The following is an 18,784-nucleotide window of genomic DNA, read 5'->3' on the forward strand; positions in this document are numbered from 1 at the left end:
TACAAACCATGTGACTTCCATTGGAAATGCATTGGGGCGGCCATGACACTACACAACATTCATCCAACAAGCATACAGCAATGCAGTAAAGGTCTGAGTGAGGCCTTACACAGACACATACACAGTTTACACTAATAAAATATCCATGATACTTTCATTCTACAGCAACTCTGCTCCATCCAACGGCACTCCAGAGAAAGAAGCCTACAGTTCCATTTCCATCACTCCCAATCATTTCTTCATAAGTAGTTTATCTCCATATATAGACAGAGGAGATTAAAAAAGAAAGCCCTCCTGTCATATTTCCTGTTCTCCCATCACCTCTTCCTCTTGACCCTCCGTCCTTCTCCTCCTTCAGCCTCGCGACCGGTCGCTCCCTCTCTCCATTCATTCTCCCCTGACAGATCACTCGGTGATGCCTCCTTTGTGCTACAACATACGGTGCCATCGCGGAGGGAAAATAGTATTTTTGTAGATCGGCTTGTAACGGCTTTACACATTCCCTTCATCACTCATTGTCTCACTCTATCTCTTCATTTCCTTTCCGTCTCAATCCCTGAAAGCCTGGGGCGCCTCTCACCGTTCCTCCTCATCATTCTGAGGCCAGACTACATTTTGTTGCAGAGGCCCAATAATAATACAGTAACAACAGGACAGGGCAGAATACGACAGACGGCCGTGAAAGAGATATGGAAGGCTGTTTTTTAATTAACCCTCCTCTGAACCGTTGCTGAGAATCGTGATTGTGTTCTGCAGAAGGTTATCGTTTTGTTACGTCAAGGATTTACAGAGCCTTTGCTTCGAAAAGTACTTATTTTTCACTTTAATGTGCATGTTGTGAGCGGTGTCAAGGTAGGTCAAATAATAATCAACTTTATTACCTCGTAATTTTCGCTTCAGTTCAGGTCTGCTGTGTATAATGCAAAACACTCTGCTTTGTCAAGACACCGCAGCATGATGGGTACAGGACACACAGTGTAATGACAGCTCATCAGCTGTAAGGTCAAAGCCGCAGAAATTCTCTTGAGAAAAGCGTGACATTCTAGTAGGCCTATATACATTTTAAGCAGTGTGTCTTGTCTGTGGATGTCTGTCTGTGGGTGTGTTGTGTTTGGACAAAATGTTACCATACTCTAGAGTCTAGTACAATGCATTTATGCATTGTACTAGACCAGGGGTTCTCAACGTTTTTGGCCGGGGACCCCCGGAAATGCTTTGGCAATGTCTCGGGACCCCCGCCCCGCCCCCTCCCGACCCCCAATATAAATTGACTGCTACATTAACCTTAATAATAGAGACAATACACCATCAATAAATACTGAAACCAGATATAATCATTATGGAAGGTGTATGCATGTACTATGTGTACTATGTAAACTCTTCATTTCCACCACTGGAAAAAGCCTGCATATGTCGGTATCTGTTGATATCGGTTGATATCGGATATCGGAAATTAGGAGTTGGACAATCTCGGGATATCTGTAAAAAAGTCAATATCGGACATCCCTAGTTTTGGACAACTGGACATCCATGATATATGCCTATTACTGTATGCACATATCGGTCAGATTGGCGGTTCTAGAGAACCGCATATCCGCATTTAGGAGAGTGGCTCACAACCTCAGTCTGATGACCTAAAAGTCTAATATCTTCCCCGGATTATAGGTATATCACTTTAGTCTAGTGGTTAAGATGTTGGCTTTCTACGCGTTTTTCGTGTAATGCCCGGGTTCGAATCCCGGGCTTTACACGAACAACTTGGTGGCGGCCACCGCACTCCCTCGGGTCGTTTCCGATGCTCGTTCTCCCCTTGCATCATAATTCATAAGGGGAGTTGAATTGACACTCAGGACTTTACTGTGTTAATAATAATTTGCTCCTCCTTTGAGTCATAATTGTAGCTAAAAACCTGTCATGAAAGCCATTTTGGCTTAATGGAACTTAATAAATGATTTCAAAGAGAGTGAGGAGGAGTAATCTTCAGTTCTACTGCTAGGGTTTCAATGTAATTGCATACGAATAATTATTCAAATTTCCTCCGTACTTTTTCTCCAGGAAAATGTAGAATCGGTTGTTATGTAGCATGCCCCTGGTGATCCCCGCTGACTGTTACAACTTCCCAGTTGTTTAAATAAATGGACTGTTTAAAGAATTGCTTCCCAGGGCCACCGTGGCATTTTTTAAATGTCATAGTATACTATACATGTTACATGTTTTATCACAGCCATGTCGTCTCAGTGTATACGTCCTAATACATACTGTAAACAATTGGATTTTAGACAAAGCTGTGAATGTTCAGTCTTTCCAATCTCCCAGGTTCCCTTTGTTCTTCCAACAAACTTCCAATGATTCTTTAGTCGTTGCTTGTGTTGTGCAAATACTCCCTGTTTTAGCTTTTGAATGTGTTAAATGTGAGTGGAAAATACTGTTTATTCATTTTCATATTCACAGTATAACAAACGTGATCACCACATAGAACCAGTGCCACAGGTCCTCTAACACCCCTCTCACCCAATTAACATACAGTTAGAAAAAATAAAATAAAATACATACAGTACATACTGTACATGCATTCAAAGAAGTATGTCAGATTTACATTTTTAAGACTTACCTTGAATTATTGATGTCAGAAACATTTGATAGGCACACATCTCTTTAACAAATTCCCTTGATGGCAATGCAGCCTGCACCATCGCTTAGCACAATAGGCCAATCTCATAACGTGTGTGCAAGTCAACTAGCAACAGTCAGCTATGTTCGTGGTAATCTGTAGGGATTAAACGGCATGTTTTAAACACATCCGTTTATAATCTTGCTTCATTCCCATACACAACATTAACCCATTTTGGGCGGGAACCGAAAGGGGTTCCCGGTGTTAGCATTATGTTATGCTTTAGCTATTGAAAAATAGCAGATCTACAAGCTCATAGCGCGCCACCGAGTGGCGCGCTACGAGCTTGTAGGTCTGCTATTTTTGAAAAATCGAAGAACGACTGACATATAAAACATAGCTTTTTCAGAAAACTGTCAGGATGTAGAAGACATTTTTAGAATCTGATCTCGGGTCAAAATGGGTTAACATCAGCACGGCAGCAGCATGCAGCTGAAGTGTCAGTCAGAATAAGAACCTTAGTGGTACAATTCTGATATTTGTTCAAGGGTATTACATGGCTGTCAAACGCAGCATGTTGTCAGAGGCAAACGTGAAATTGATGTGACAATTTACAGTAGCCTTCAATCTCCTGGTATGAACTACTGTACCACATGATGACGTTGTGCTCTCAATCCCCCTGCATGGTGCATTGGTTCCAGGATATACCTTAACCCATTTAGGCCTGACGTCAAAATTTAAAAAAAAATGTCTTCAAAATCCTGACAGTTTTCTGAAAAACCATATGTTTCTGTCATCAGTCATGGTGCTCAATATTTCATTTTTTTATTGGGTGGTATTTTTTTTATTGGGTGGTATTTTTTGTATTGGGTGGTGCTCAATATTTCATGTCAAGGACCCCAAAAATGTTATGCCTCTGCCCCCCATCTGGAAATATGTTGTTCCAGGGACCTCCCCAAAAGCAAAGATTTGAGTTAAAATGTTAAAATGTCAAAAATAGCAGACCTACAAGCTTGTAGATCTGCTATTTTTCAATAGCTATAGCATAACATAATGCTGACACCAAAAGGGGTCCCCGCCCAAAATGGGTTAAGATGCTGGTGTTCAGGAGACAGCTTTTGCACCGCCTGACACCAAGTTCAAATTTAGCCTAGTTATACTGTAGCTTAAATGGCTTGACTTAAAAGCCATTTAAGATATAACTATAGGCTAAGTTTGAACTCAGTGCGAGGTGGCGCAACTGGCACCAGGACCCAACACATTATGGGCTCCATTTTCGTCATCGCTAAACCCCTTATCCTTAAACTTCTTTGCCTTTTTTTTTTACTATTTTGAAAAACATTTTGGAATAGTTCAACTAGCCAATCTACATTGACACGTTGTGAGCTTGTAGACTGGCCATTTTAACTATTCAAAAATGTTTTGCAAAATAGTAAAAGAAAGGCAAAGAAGTTTAGGCATAAGGGGTTTAGCGGTGACGAAAATGGAGCCCTATGTGTCCTTGAGCAAGGCACTTTGCTCCAGTGGAGCTGCTCAGTGACCAACAGTGTATAAGGCTGTGGTTGTAGTGCTCAGCTCCCAGGTTTTAATGTGTTTGTCTATATCTGTGTGTGTCTATGCAGGGCTCCCTGGGTACCTTTTAAATGGGGGCAGCCCATTAGTCCAATGTCCCAATGGTCAGACAAATGTTAGATCAGTTAGTGTGAGGTTAGGGTTAGGCATAGTTTTGTGTTAGTGCTGCCACTCCAGACCAGTGGTATAGCCCAGGGGTTCTCAACCCGTGGGTCGCGACCCCTCGAGGGGTCGCCAAATTATTTTGGGGGGTCCCCAAATTATTTTCAAAAGAAAGTTTTTTTTTGCAACTGAATGGCTGTAAAGTGGAAATGAAGAATTTACATATAGTACACATAGTACATGCATACACCTTCCCTAATGATGATGGTTTCAGTATTTATTGTCTCCACCAGGCCGAAGGCATGGGGAGAGAGTATGTTTTGCACTCCGTCCGTGTGTGTGTGTGTCCGTGTGTCCGTGTGTGTGTCCTTCCGTCCGTCTGTTACCAGCTAATCTCCGGCACCGTTAACCCGGTCGATGCCAAACTTTGCACACACACTCCCTGGATGCCAACGATGAACCTCTGCCCCACATTTTCCAGAACGGCCTGTTATAGCGCCACCAGGAGGCCGCTTTGTGCAAAACAAGTTTTTGGACAGTACACCTACAGATTTTGTCCAAACATCACACAAATTGGTACACAGTCTCTCTAGAGCCATTCAACGAAACTGGTCTTTCAGATTTCTCAGACTCCATCCTGATTGGCTAAGATTGGCTTCCAAAGTTCGCAGGAGTGCTCAGTTTCAAACAAAATGCTGCAAATCATGAACACATCGTGTGATTTCCGTGAAATTGTGCACGCACATTCCCACTAGGCCGAGGAAGAAATGCCACATGAACATTTTCAACTCAGCCTCATGGTGGCGCTATAACTGGCCGCAAAGTGTTTTTACCTCTAACTGCATGGATCTGTGGATAACTTTGTATGCCAACTCCCTAGAGGCCAAGGAAAAACCTTTGCCTGGAATTTTTCACATCTGCTCTTTATAGCGCCACCAGGAGGCCGACATATGTAAAACACATTTTCTAATATTACTCCTTCAGATTTTATCCAAATTTCACGCAAATCAGTACACATGTTCTCCATAGTCATGTGATCAAGACGGGTTTGTTTGATTTCTCATAATCCACCCTCATTGGCTACGATTGGCTTCTAAACTTTTCAGGAGTAGCCCGCTTTGTACCCGTTTTGTACAAATCGCCACAACTACTCAACGCAGCGTCCCATTGCGGTGAAACTGTGAATGCATATTCCCACTAGGCTGAGGAAGAAATGCCACTTGACAGTTTTCGAATCAGCCTCATGGTGGCGCTACAACAGGCCAAGCCGCGTCTCACACACACACACACACACACACGTTTATATATTACTCCTACACATTTTGCCAAACATCACACACACTGGTGGAGACCTGTGCCCGGAAGGGCACTTTTTCTAGTTAGAGATGTTTATAACCTAGGAGTGAGAACTTTGTGCCCTGCACACCTAAGATATATAGGACAGAGGCCATAACTGCTCTCCTTCTATTCCTTCATATTTTCTTAATGTTTACCATTATTATTATTGTCTCCACCAGGCCGAAGGCATGGGGAGAGAGTATGTTTTGCACTCCGTCCGTGTGTGTGTGTCCGTCCGTGTGTGTGTCCGTCCTTCCGTCCGTCTGTTACCAGCTAATCTCCGGCACCGTTAACCTGGTCGATGCCAAACTTTGTACACACACTCCCTGGATGCCAACCATGAACCTCTGCCCCGCATTTTCCAGAACGGCCTGTTATAGCGCCACCATGAGGCAGCTTTTCACATTTTTTACCTAAAACTGCACCGATCTGCGTGAAACGTTGCATGCACACTCCCTAGAGGCCAAGGACAAACCTTTGACCTGCATTTTCCGCATCTGCCTTTTATAGCGCCACCAGGAGGCCGACTTTTGTAAAACACATTTCTTTATATTACTCCTCCAGATTCTGTCCAAAAATCTCACAAATCGTTACACAGTATCTCTATGGTCATGTGCTCAAGTTGGATCTGTCCGATATTTCATATTCCATCCTAATTGGCTATAATTGGCTTTCACAGTTTGCAAGATTGCCCCGTTTTGAACAAAAGCCTCAAATCATGAACGCAGCATGCAATTTACGTGAAATCTTTCACACATTTTCTTACTAGGCTGAGGAATATATCCCACCCTTTTCACATTGGCCTGTTATAGCGCCACCAACAGGTTGATTTGCCTCAAGTCATCCAATTGCCATCAAAGGCAAACATGTTTATATTACTCATAAACATTTTGCCAAACATCTCACACAGTCCTATCTTCCTGGTGGAGACCTGTGCCCAGAAGGGCACTTTTTCTAGTTTATGGTGTATTGTCTCTATTATTAAGGTTATTGTAGCAGTCAATTTATATTGGGGGTCAGGAGGGGGCGGGGCGGGGGTCCCGAGACGTTGCCAAAGCATTTTGGGGGGTCCCCGGCCAAAAAGGTTGAGAACCCCTGGTATAGCCTACTTCAGAACAAAGGTCTGTCGGACTAATGCCATGGCACCGTTTAAATGCGCTATGCAAATTAATTTGCCTTGCCTTGCCAAATTTCCTTTTTGTTCATTTGAATTCTTTATTATCCTCTGATCCATCTGTTCCTATAGAGTCCTCGCATACTGTAGTTGAGAAAGGAAGTCATTTTGTACTGTCCATACAATATAGATGCCATACATATATCGCGATCGGTGGCTTATTGTCCTCATTTGTACAAACTTGCATTGCAATGTGAATCATAGGCATAATGTGAAACTGAGGTAAGGGCTTTACTAGGGGGGTAGCGGATAGCGTGGGTGGCTAAACGTTGTGATCGCAATCGCCCTCCGGGGCCATTAGCTGCCCCCCTGCCTTTATCCGCTGGATATTTATTTATAGGGCACCTTGGTATTGGGGCATCCAGGGGCAGGTAACCGTAGAGTGGGGGTTGGGGGGTACGTGGCAGTCGTGGGAGGCCTGTCATTTGGTGCCTGTGGTGGTGATTAATGCTTGAATACCGTGAGCTTTATTATCAGGAGGCCGGCAGCCTCCAGACCAGTGAATGTCAGCGCAATTAAAGGCGGGTGGCAGACAGTATGAGAATGAGAGGAGAAGTGGGCCCCTATCTACAGATTGCAGACTCTGGGCTAGCCGGGAGGCATAGCGGTCTCTGTAGAAGGTTCCGTTGGCTAGCGCCTGTTCATTCTTTAATCACCTCCACTTCTCATTAAGACCTGCTTTTGTTCCAGCCACCGCCTTTCTCCTGCGCTGACAGATAAAATATGGCAAGAGAGAGAAGAAAGACAGCCTCTCCTACGCCCAGGCATCAGGAACCCTCTTAAATGGGGGGTGGGGTGATAGGAATAGTAGCAGATTCAGTCAGCTAAGGAAGAGGGAGGGAGGGAGGGAGGGAGGGAGAGGAGATGGAACTGGAACGAGGGGGAGAGAGAGAGAGAGACATGGAAAGGGAGAATTGACAGACTATAAAGGCTTATAATTCTTCTGGATTTTTCGCCTGAGTGGAGGAACACACACACACACACACACACACGCACACACGCACTGTACCTCAGTAGGTGTTTATGTCATAAATATACGTAGAGTCCATCCTGCCTGCTGAAGCTACTGAAAAGTGATAGTTTGATTCATTGGTACAACAGTTCAAAGGGGAATTGGTGTTAACTTTAATAAGCACTGTAATGCTATCATGCTATACGTTGATCGAATTGTGAACAAAGGCCTACATTAGAACCCCTTTTGGTGTTAGCATTATGTTATGCTTTAGCTATTGAAAAATAGCAGATCTACAAGCTCGTAGCGCGCCACCGAGTGGCGCGCTACGAGCTTGTAGGTCTGCTATTTTTGAAAAATCGAAGAACGACTGACATAGAACCATAGCTTTTTCAGAAAACTGTCAGGATGTAGAAGAATTTTTAGAATCTGATCTCAGGTCAAAATGGGTTAATTGCATTTTCCTGCGGAGGACGTCATGATAGGTTGCTGATCAACAGATCAATAAAGCATACCAAAAAAACTAATTCTTTTTTCCAAGAATTCCTGAGAGTTCATGCAAAGTACTCGAGGTAACACTCAAACGATGCTAGATTTATGCCAGTGGCGGTCTCTGCCAGAGGTGTTAACAGCAGGGCTTATTGTCGTGGTGTAAACTAGCCTCTGGTAATCTGTCTAATTCCAATGCAAAGTGCTGAAGCCCATGTGAGGAACGACAGCCCTGCATTAACAGCTGGCAACGTGTGTGTGTGTGTGTGTGTGTGTGTGTGTGTGTGTGTGTGTGTGTGTGTGTGTGTGTGTGTGTGTGTGTGTGTGTGTGTGTGTGTGTGTGTGTGTGTGTGTGTGTGTGTGTGTGTGTGTGTGTGTGTGTGTGTGTGTGTGTGTGTGTGTGTGTGTGTGTGTGTGTGTGTGTGTGCGCGTGTGTGTGTGTGTGCGGGGGTGTGCGTGCACATGCGTGCTAATGCTCTGTAATCTTAGCATCCATTCCAATCATTGCAGGCACATTACTGGGGAACACATTTTCACGCAATACATGTTATTAGCTCAGTCTTGTAGAAGCAAATGTATAGGCAAATGTATAAATGTGACTAAATAAATGATGATTGCCTCCCACACCTGTTCAGTGCTTGGAATAAAGTGGAGCAGTATTTAGCCACAGTATTTGTTTCTCAAGGTACAAACTTTCTCCCTGCATACGTCAGCTGACATCTCAACATGATAGGTAGAGTCAATTCAACTCATACAGTCAGACAAGGTGGATTATCACCATTTTTCCCTTTTCCCATTACACAGTGTCACATGTAATGAATGTATGAGACTGTCAGAATTGGACAGTTTGCGAGCATATTTAGCTGGACGGATCATCCGTTTTCTGACTGCTACAGTAGATACAATATTTTTACAGTACTCTCCTGCATTCTTATGAAAAATCAAACCCAGTGTGATTATGTGGTGGCTACTCTATTTCATGTTTAGGCGCTGGTATTCAGACGGTACTATACTCTATTTCATGTTTAGGCACTGGTATTCAGACAGTATACTCTATTTCATGTTTGGGCGCTGGTATGTGACGTTGAATGCTTATCATCACCTGCTCCATGGGGGGTAGTTTTAGTTGTAAATAATGTATCTCTCCATCTCCACACAAAAGCTCTATCTACGTCCATCAATCCAGCTATGCATCTATAGTTTTTAAGCGGTTTGGCACCTCTTCAAAAAAGTTTATCTCCTTAGCACATTGAGGTAAAACTGGCTTCCTTGGCTTCTGTTCAGAGAGAATGATCACTGTGGGAGGACACAGTTCTCCCTGACAAGGCTTTGTCGTGGGAGAAGCAACACATTGTGGGGTCCTTGCTTTCAAGGGCTGAATTCCATTGCAGGCCACAAAGGTTGACAACTGACTTTCATATGAATCTGCAGAATCACAGAGGCACAGAGGCACTCTCCAGGAAGTCTACGACAGGATGTTTAGTGTTAGTGCTCTTCTGTGCTTTGGGCAAGTTAAGATGAAGCTCTTCTGAGCTTTGGGGAATTTAAGATGAAGCAACTTTCATTTGTATTGGTTGGACGTTTGCAACAGCGGTGCCAACGCTGTAAACATGAATGTCTCTGAATGAGTCATTCACTGACTGATGAAGTTACAGCATTGGTCAGCCGGTTGTTCTGTGTCTGTCTGTCAATCTCTGATCTCTCCATTTCAGTAACCTACGTGTTTCTGTCATGGGTGCGCAGGGACATCCACAGTCGACACAAAGAACGCTGTCCATGGTTCTGAATTGCATACATTATCTGTCACCTGATTGTCACCAGGCGGCTGCAGCAACAATAACACACAATAATCTAGGCATATCTATATGTATGTGAACAATTCTCAGCAGTAAATTAAGGTTTACCATTCGACTAGAATATTATTGACATCAATTTGGCATTTGGTGTCTGTGCAGCTGACATGCACACTGAATCTTAATCTAAGCCACTTCTATATGGAATTTGAAATAACTAGATAAAAAGATGGATGTGCTTTCCTCATTTCTCATTTGTGATCTGGCAGCTTATAACACCATATCCATTTGCCTCATTGGTTTTAAATTATCATATACAATATGATAATTATATATCATATACTGTAGTTTGTGGTCGAAATGCATGTGCCTGCAGTGCTTACAGTATTTCAGCTGGGTGACTTCTTGCTTGACTCTTGATCACAGATATTTACACTCACTATGAGGTAATAGGCAAGCCACGGTGTCTTTGCCAGGTAATAATAGCTAGCTGTTATTTACACGACACTGGTTGCTTCCTGAGGCCCCCACCATAAAAGAATGGATAGATATAGTAAATGATATTTATAATATGGAACAGATCATTTTCTCTCTCAGACTGCAGAAGGAGAAATGTATTTCTTATAAAACTTTTATGTTTTGGTCTAATTGGGTGGAATATATTATTCCTTTGCGACCAGATTTTGTAGCGGCAAGGATTGAATGATTCTGTCTTACTCATGTCTCTTTTTTTTTTGGTTCTGTTGTTTTTATTTTAATTACTGCTCACAGTTTCAAATACTCCCTTATGTCTCCCTATGAGTATTATATTGTATTGTACTTACATTTCTGTACACATCATCCATCTCTCCCATATGCTTTATTTATTTTTTTAATTCCTTTTTGTTCCTGTCTAAAAATGAAAAAAACCTGTGGACAAAGAAACACTATTTGAAAAAATGGTTGTATAATAGGACTGTGGATGTCCCTAAATAAAGAATTAAAAAAAAATATATATATATAGCTAGCTGTTGCCAAGTGAGAAAACGAGAGCAGTCGAGAGTGAGGAAGAAAAGAGGAGTGAAATGATTCTGTCATCTAACGGGCCAAATGGGTCACCGAAAACAACAACGTGATTTTAATACTTAGGTACTTAAGAAGTATTCCTTCATGCAAGCTGTTAACGTGCCAGCAAGCAAGCGCCAGAGACACGGCAACAAGGGAGATTAAACGTCTAATTGTTCCGACCTTTTTTTCCACTGTTGTTAGGAAGTGGGAAATACTGCAACACTGATGTGGAATGCTTATCATCACCTACTCCTGTGGGAGTGCGGTGAGCAGCTCAGGGTGAAGTTTGGCCCAGATCGGGTGTTGATTACTGTATGCATACTTCAGTCAATTGAGTTTGAGTTGAAAATAATGTATCTCTCTCCACCTCACAAAAGCTCTATACCTCAATCCAGCTTTCTTTTATATAATATTTATTTTATTTGGAAAAAGCAGTACAATAACAGCATTTCTATGTATACATAGGACACAAGTGCAGTTCCCAAGACTTTTTTTTCACCCCTCTTCCCTCCCTCCCCCCTCCAAGTGACTCCATCTCCAGTGTCTCTGTAACATCCTTGCTTTCTTCAGGACTATATATGGCATCAAGTCAACACTTAACAGGGGCAAAGGGCAATATCGCTTCAGAGTGTACATTTCAGAAGGAGAAAAAGAAGAGTGGGCAGACAAAAGAAAAAGACAAAGACAAAAAAAAACAACAACCAAGAAACGAAAGTCAATCCAGCTTTCTATAGATCCTTCTTCAATTTGTGACGCTCTTCTGACACATGCATGATCTCACAGAATATTTGAGACGATCCATGCATCAAAGATACATAACTATAACTATACATATGGACTATACCAGGGCTCTAACATTACACAAAGTAAGAAAAGCACCTTGTGACCTTATGTTGGGTGGCAGTGGCTCAGGGGTAGAGTGGCTGGTAGAGCGGCCGGATGGGAACGGCAAGCTCCAGACTTCCCTCTCCAGAGCAACATAGTGACTTCCTCCTGGGGGATCCCGAGAAGTTCCAAGGCCAGTGAGTCGATCTGTTTCCTCCAACTACGCCTTGGTCTGCCTCATGTGTACTATGATTATGTGACATCCACTTGATTTCCTACACAATTTCAGAGCTTCTGAAGTACAGGCTGGTAGGCGGAAGCATTTGAAAAATGTGGGAGCCAAGGAGTCAACGCAGTTCTTGAGAGACTTCAAAGTTAGGGAATTACAGTATATACGCCCATACATAAACACACGTAGCAGTGTTGAGGTAATCCAAACCGATTTGGAAAAAAATACAACCCTGGTACTTTCTCAGCAAGCACCATAGATGTGGGGTACAGCCAGCCAGCTGGTCTGTCATTAGCATCCACCATAAAGTCCATCTGAAAGACCTCAATGACTACATCTAGGCATAATGATAACACTTAACCCCGGACCTTGTGTTCATCTGTCCTCAATTACTACAAATAATTCAGCTGATAATAGGTGGGTGGTCTGGTGGGTGGTGGGCAGAGGGAAAGAAGAAAGTGAAGGAGGAAGACGAGAGGTTCGAGTTCATAAGGGGGGTTGATATCGGTGGTACTTACGGGTTTGGATGGATGGTACTTAAGGAGTATACTGCGTAGACTGTGGCGTAATGTGAATTGTCATTAGACTGTACACTGTACGACGTCATTCCCCCTGGGTACGTCAGTCCCTTTCGAGGGGGGGGGGGGGGGGGGGGGGTGTATAGTGGAGTGCAGATGGTGCAGTGACAGTCCCTTTAGCGGAAACATTTTTATGCAAAATGACTGGGAGCAATGCATTTAATATGCATTCACTGTATGTGCCACCAGTGGGGAATATCAAACTTATCATAGAAGCCACAGAACTGGGCAAATGGAAACCAAATCACTTGCCCGTAGTCATAAAACTGCTAATGTTTGTGTTTTTAAGCAGTGTTTTTTGAAAAGGGAGAGAGTGAGAGAGAGAGAAATGTATGTGGGCATTTACAGTATGCCTTTGCTTACAGTACGTGTGTTTAAGTGCAGTGTGCGTGGGCGCACTTTTGTATATGTACTGTATGTTCAGGCTTACAGTATATGCATTATGTGTACAGTATGTGCACTGCATTCATATAGACTACAGAATATGCAGAAGCACATCCCTTTATGTGCTCATGTGTGGGTCTGTAGCATGACGGCCTTCAAACGCATACGCAGAGACCGTAAATTCATGTGTCTGACGGATGGTAGTGACGATTCGTTTTGTTCCTTTTGATTGAGCTGAAAGAAATGTCTTGTGGAGATGATGGTTGCAGTATGCTTTGCATTAATTATTTGATTCGTTTGGAGGTGACGGTTGCAGTATGCTTTGCATTAATTATTTGCTTCCTCAGTGTTTTTGTTTGTGTGCCTCGAGCGTCATGTTATCTGCACAATTCAGTGTCGCAGTGTCGCAGTGTCGTTTTGCGTGCATAGATAAAAGCGAACACATTTGGAAGTCATTTGCATGCAAACGTGCAGTATAGGTGCACATAACGTCACACCACACTCACTTATTCTCTGTTTCTCTCTTTCTCCCTTTCTCTTGTTCTCGCTGAGTCTACAAACATTTATTATCATACACACACATTTACGTATAATCATTGGCATCCATCTATCAATTGGTTCTGCTCATTAAATGTTCCTGTATCAGCCATAGTGTGCACCAGGGGAGACAAGTACATATCTTTGATCATTTTCAAATGGCTCCAAGTATGCATGTGTTCATGCACCGAACTCATTAGCACACATTGTTTTTGTTTTTTTTAGCAGGGACAATGCACATTAATCAACACGTCATTTTTCAAATCCATGTAAATGTGTACAGTCGTACTGTACATAGCCACACAGCACACCCACTTCTTTACTGTGATATACTGTAGTAATAGTGGCAACCAGTGAACAGTCTGTTGACGTTAGAAACTAATGTCATGTTCTCATGATCGATGTGCAACGTTTAACCAGCTTAACCCGTTAAATCATTTTGGATTTCAAGCTACGTTGCCTATGTTGGGGGCGGGGGGGGGGGGTGTTTGGGGGTGCTGGGACAAAACATTTGCAGATGGTGGTCCGTGCGTCCAATTATATACCAACGTGGGGGTCCTTGGCACGAAGAAGTACTAGTTTACTGATTTAGAAGGCAGACACACACACACACACACACACACACACACACACACACACACACACACACACACACACACACACACACACACACACACAGACGGAGTCTCCCCATGCCTTCGGCCTGGTGGAGACAATAAAGGTGCTGCACTTCTTAAATATCGGAAAAAACACAACAGAATGAAAAGAAACATATTGGGCTTTACGTCAATCAGAATCGCAGAAAAAGCACAATATTCAGGGTATACTTAGTTGCATGCTGGTGTCAAGCAATTTAAATATCAGATCAACAAGCTCACAACATGTTGTGCAGCGACGCGTTGAGAGCTTGTAGATCGCTATTCTAGATGTGCGACACAATGTGCGAACCGAGTACATAACTCACTCAGGCTTCAGCCCTAAAGTGCTGTTCCATTATGATGACCCACTGTGCAGCCTTCCATAAAGCCATTACAATCAAGTGTGTAGCACCAAGCATCTGGTAGCGTTTTTATTTCACAACAGAAGGATAACTAATCAAATCAGGACGACAGTTAAACAGGCAAAGTGCATATTATTGTCGAGTGGATTATGACTGTAAATGGGCTCCCTTTTTCATTGTTACACAACCAGGGTGATAATTCATATTATTAATAACAGTCACATCGATGTTCCTCTGGAGAAACACTGCATAATTCGCTGTTCTAAAGGTTTTGATTACATGCAGAATCCACTCTACCTTATTAATTTGCAGCAGCATTATGTGGTCAGTTCTTTCAAATTATGACTAGTTTTTTGTTATTTTCTTGTTGCTTTGTCATCACGGGGTTTTCTGAGATATGACATTTTTAAGCATCTCATTTCTGTTTTTGATTGATTCTGTTTGTCCTATGGCGCCGCAGACGGTTGCAAATGATGGTCACTTACAGTTGGAGGCCATCGATATTGTCCTTTTCTTTTTGCTGAGGTTTGCGTGATCTGCGCAAAAGGACAGTTAACCCATTTTGGGCGGGAACCCCTTTTGGTGTTTTAAACATTATGTTATAATTTAGCTATTGAAAAATAGCAGATCTACAAGCTCATAGCGCGCCACCGAGTGGCGCGCTACGAGCTTGTAGGTCTGCTATTTTTGAAAAATCGTGAAAATTTAGAAGGATTTTTTCAGGATTTAGAAGGATTTTTAAAAGTTTTGAGGTCAGGCCTAAATGGGTCAAATGATAAGGGACAATATCGGTGGCACCCAACTGTACTCGCGGATGCCACATACAGTAGGTGTCCGGTCAGTGGTAGTCAATGAGAACACAGCATTTCACTATTCAAGATCATATGTACAGGGTGACCATACATACAGTATTGTACTCAGGAGGATTTTACCCCAGTCTTACGGGATACACTGACACCACGCTAGACAGGAACGCCCAAAAACGTCACATCCGGGGTAAGAATTTACCCCGGCATTTTCTATGGCTGCCAATGCAACTTGGTCCAATCCTTAATCACATACGGACAAACATCTATGCCGATGCTATCTAACTTGCGGAGGCGTGCCTTGTCCACGGGCAACAGATCTTTCAACGTATGGCATTGCAAATACGTTTGATAATCGCTACTCTGCTCAATATTGTTTTGAAAATGCCGCAAATTGCATTGCAGTGAACGAGCGAAAATCACAACTTCCCCCGTTTGTGGGCGGAGTCACAGTTTGAGGCGCTGTTTACGCGCCGTGGTGTCAGTGTATTAGTTGGCAGCGGTTGAGGCAAAGCTGCTTTAACGGTATGACGTGATATCTGCAAAGAACGGCAGATCTACAAGCTCACAATGCATCGCGATGCGACACTTGAGCTCGTAGATTTTTGGCGCACAACACGTTGCGAAGTATAAATGATTTATGTGTTCATTTATTTACACATGCATTTACGCAAGTGGACAGTGAAATTAATTTCTTTCATTTTATTCATGAACATATGGGAAGAATCTCTATAATTAAAAGAAAGCAACGTGGGTTCACTGTAGGTCTGCTTGGGGTTGTTATTGTGTTTTAGCCTATTCACACATCTAAATGACAAAAAGTGTGTGGGTGACCGTGAGACTATAGGAAACACGAAAAAATAAAAGGCTGTGAACTGGGAATGAAAGACAAACTAAAACGGCACTGTAACGCAGCGTGAAGGTGAACAATTCAAAAACAACAAATCACATGAATAACAAGTGGAATGATTTAAGAAGAACCCAGAGGCAGGGCAAGTCAAGTGCCACCTCTACAACTGTGTGAAACCACATTATGTGTGAAATCGCTCTTATCGTGTTTGTTAAATGAAGCCTGCTGTTGTTTGTCCTCTTCCTCCTCCAGACACGGCTCTCCACCCGAGGCAGAAGACACCCACCCCTGATCTCTGCTACAAGAGTGACATGAGCAGCCTCATGGACTTCAATTCTCCAGACGCCTCCCTAGACAAAGGTATCACTTTGCCTTTATCTCTTATACTGAGCCTGGGTTAGGTTTGGTTGAGAAAGAACATCTCCTTCTTTTGCAGTAACAGCCCGGAGGAAGTTCTGGCAGTCTTTGTGGAGTGTGAAGCACACGCACGCACGCACGCACGCACGCACGCACGCACGCACGCACACAGAGATGTGTCATTCATGCTGACGACTACTTTCTCTCTATGAAGTTTGCCCTTGGCTAGTGTTACACCAAGTGCGTTTAAAGTGTCGTAGAGAGCCTTGGTACCAATCATAAAGGCTGCCTGTTCACTTCAATGTGTGGACACATACAGTAGTTGTTATGGAAAGAGGTGGTGGGGCATAATCGACTAGGCTATATATTGTACACTTGACAGAATGATGTACTGTGCATGTGAATATGGCTGACGTGCTTTGTGCAAACGGTCAGTTGGTCGTTCACTTGCTATACGGACAGTCACATTGCATCAAACAACAACAACAGAGAAATATCTGCACCACGTGCATGAGAGTGCCACTCCCATGAATACTTATAAAAACGTATTCAATAATATAAATGCATTTTAGACAACACTTGTTAACCCATTTTGAGCGGGAACCCCTTTTGGTGGTTACATACATTATGTTATAATTTAGCTATTGAAAAATCGTTAAAATGTGCCTCAAATCTTTCAGAAAATTGTCATGATTTAGAAAACATTTTTTTTTAATTTCGACGTCAGGCCTGGCTGAGGTTCATTATTAGCTAGTACAGTGCGTACAGTACGTCCCTGAAGCTCATGCCTATAGTTTCTTGCTTGTCCAGACTCCAGACCTTTGCCAGGATCTCTGTCCGATGGTTTCGCTGTCTCTGTTAGAGAATCTGCACAGTTATTTGTTTATTGTTCTTTTAATACATTTCTTCCTTCCAGTTATGCACTTCTGCCTTCCGTCAATGCTATAAGTAATGGTTACATCTACACAACTGTTAATAGTATGTTGTACCATAGTTGCAGTGGTTCCTGTGGGTTTACCATGAGCGCTCACCTGGCACCTGTCAGTTGTATCACCAGATGCTTCCTAGGTGCTTCTGTTCCCAAATACTTAATACTTTAATTACCTGCCTAGAGTGAGGGCTGCTCCCAGGTACTCAACCAGGGGAAGTTCGTGTGATCTTGTTCTGCTGCAGTTTAAGGATGCTTAAGGGGGGAAAAAATTGTTTTATCACCCCCCCCACTCAGTGGAATGCCCTCCCTTCAGCCCTGAAATCCCCAAATGAATTCCCTAGCGAGATGCAAGAATGACTTTAAACCATGGCTCCATCTCAACACTAACTTTTTGAAAAGAGGGAAGCACGCACACCTCCACTGTCTCAATCTCTTGGAACATTTTACCGGGTTCACGGTCAGGAAACACTTTAGAAGAAGGAGAATACCAGCACTCACAGAGTCCTTTAAGGCACTTTATTGTTTCATCTTTACAAAGGAAAGGTAAGCTGCAAGCAGCAACACAACAAACGCATTTCGGCCAAGGGCATTCGTCAGCGTTGAAAATGTTGTAAACAAGGCAAAGTGTCACATTTATACTGTCCGACAGTGCGACATCCTCCCCTGGCTGGGTTGATGCAAACAACAACCAGCTGAACCCATTAAATAGAATAAGTATGCTGCAAGCAGCACCACAACGTAAGTGCAAACATAATAAAGTCAACAACACAAGTTTAACTAAATGTCACAATATTTGTCCATAAGACCTCAGGAATTCATAAGGCACCATGCTGGTACCAGTCTTTAAGTCCAAGTTACAATCCATCTCAACACTAACTGGCCATACAGTTCTCTTAGGGTACCTCCTGTCCTATATGTATTGCTTCTATCTTTATTGCTCTTTAACTTCATACAGTTGGGTGCCACCGATATTGTCCCTTATCATTTGACCCATTTAGGCCTGACCTCAACATTTAAAAAAAATCCTTCTAAATCCTCCAGTTTTCTGAAATAAATATTTTCACGATTTTTCAAAAATAGCAGACCTACAAGCTCGTAGCGCGCCACTCGGTGGCGCGCTATGAGCTTGTAGATCTGCTATTTTTCAATAGCTAAATTATAACATAATGTTTAAAACACCAAAAGGGGTTTTGTGCAGATCACGCAAAC

The 18,784-nt window shown here is 42.8% G+C and overlaps 1 protein-coding gene across 2 annotated transcripts in view; it reads left to right on the top strand.

The window, feature by feature from the left end:
• LOC306934774 (kazrin-like) overlaps window positions 1–18,784 on the top strand; it is a 296,761-nt gene that overhangs the window by 200,935 nt on the left and 77,042 nt on the right. For both annotated transcript variants that reach the window (XM_079517546.1, XM_079517547.1), the window contains exon 5: window positions 16,540–16,647. In XM_079517546.1, coding sequence (XP_079373672.1) covers window positions 16,540–16,647 — 108 coding nt within the window. The remainder of the gene's footprint in view (window positions 1–16,539; window positions 16,648–18,784) is intronic.

This window comes from Electrona antarctica (genome assembly GCF_951216825.1).
Source record: "Electrona antarctica genome assembly, chromosome: 2".
In the NCBI taxonomy this organism is placed as follows: Eukaryota; Metazoa; Chordata; class Actinopteri; order Myctophiformes; family Myctophidae; genus Electrona; species Electrona antarctica.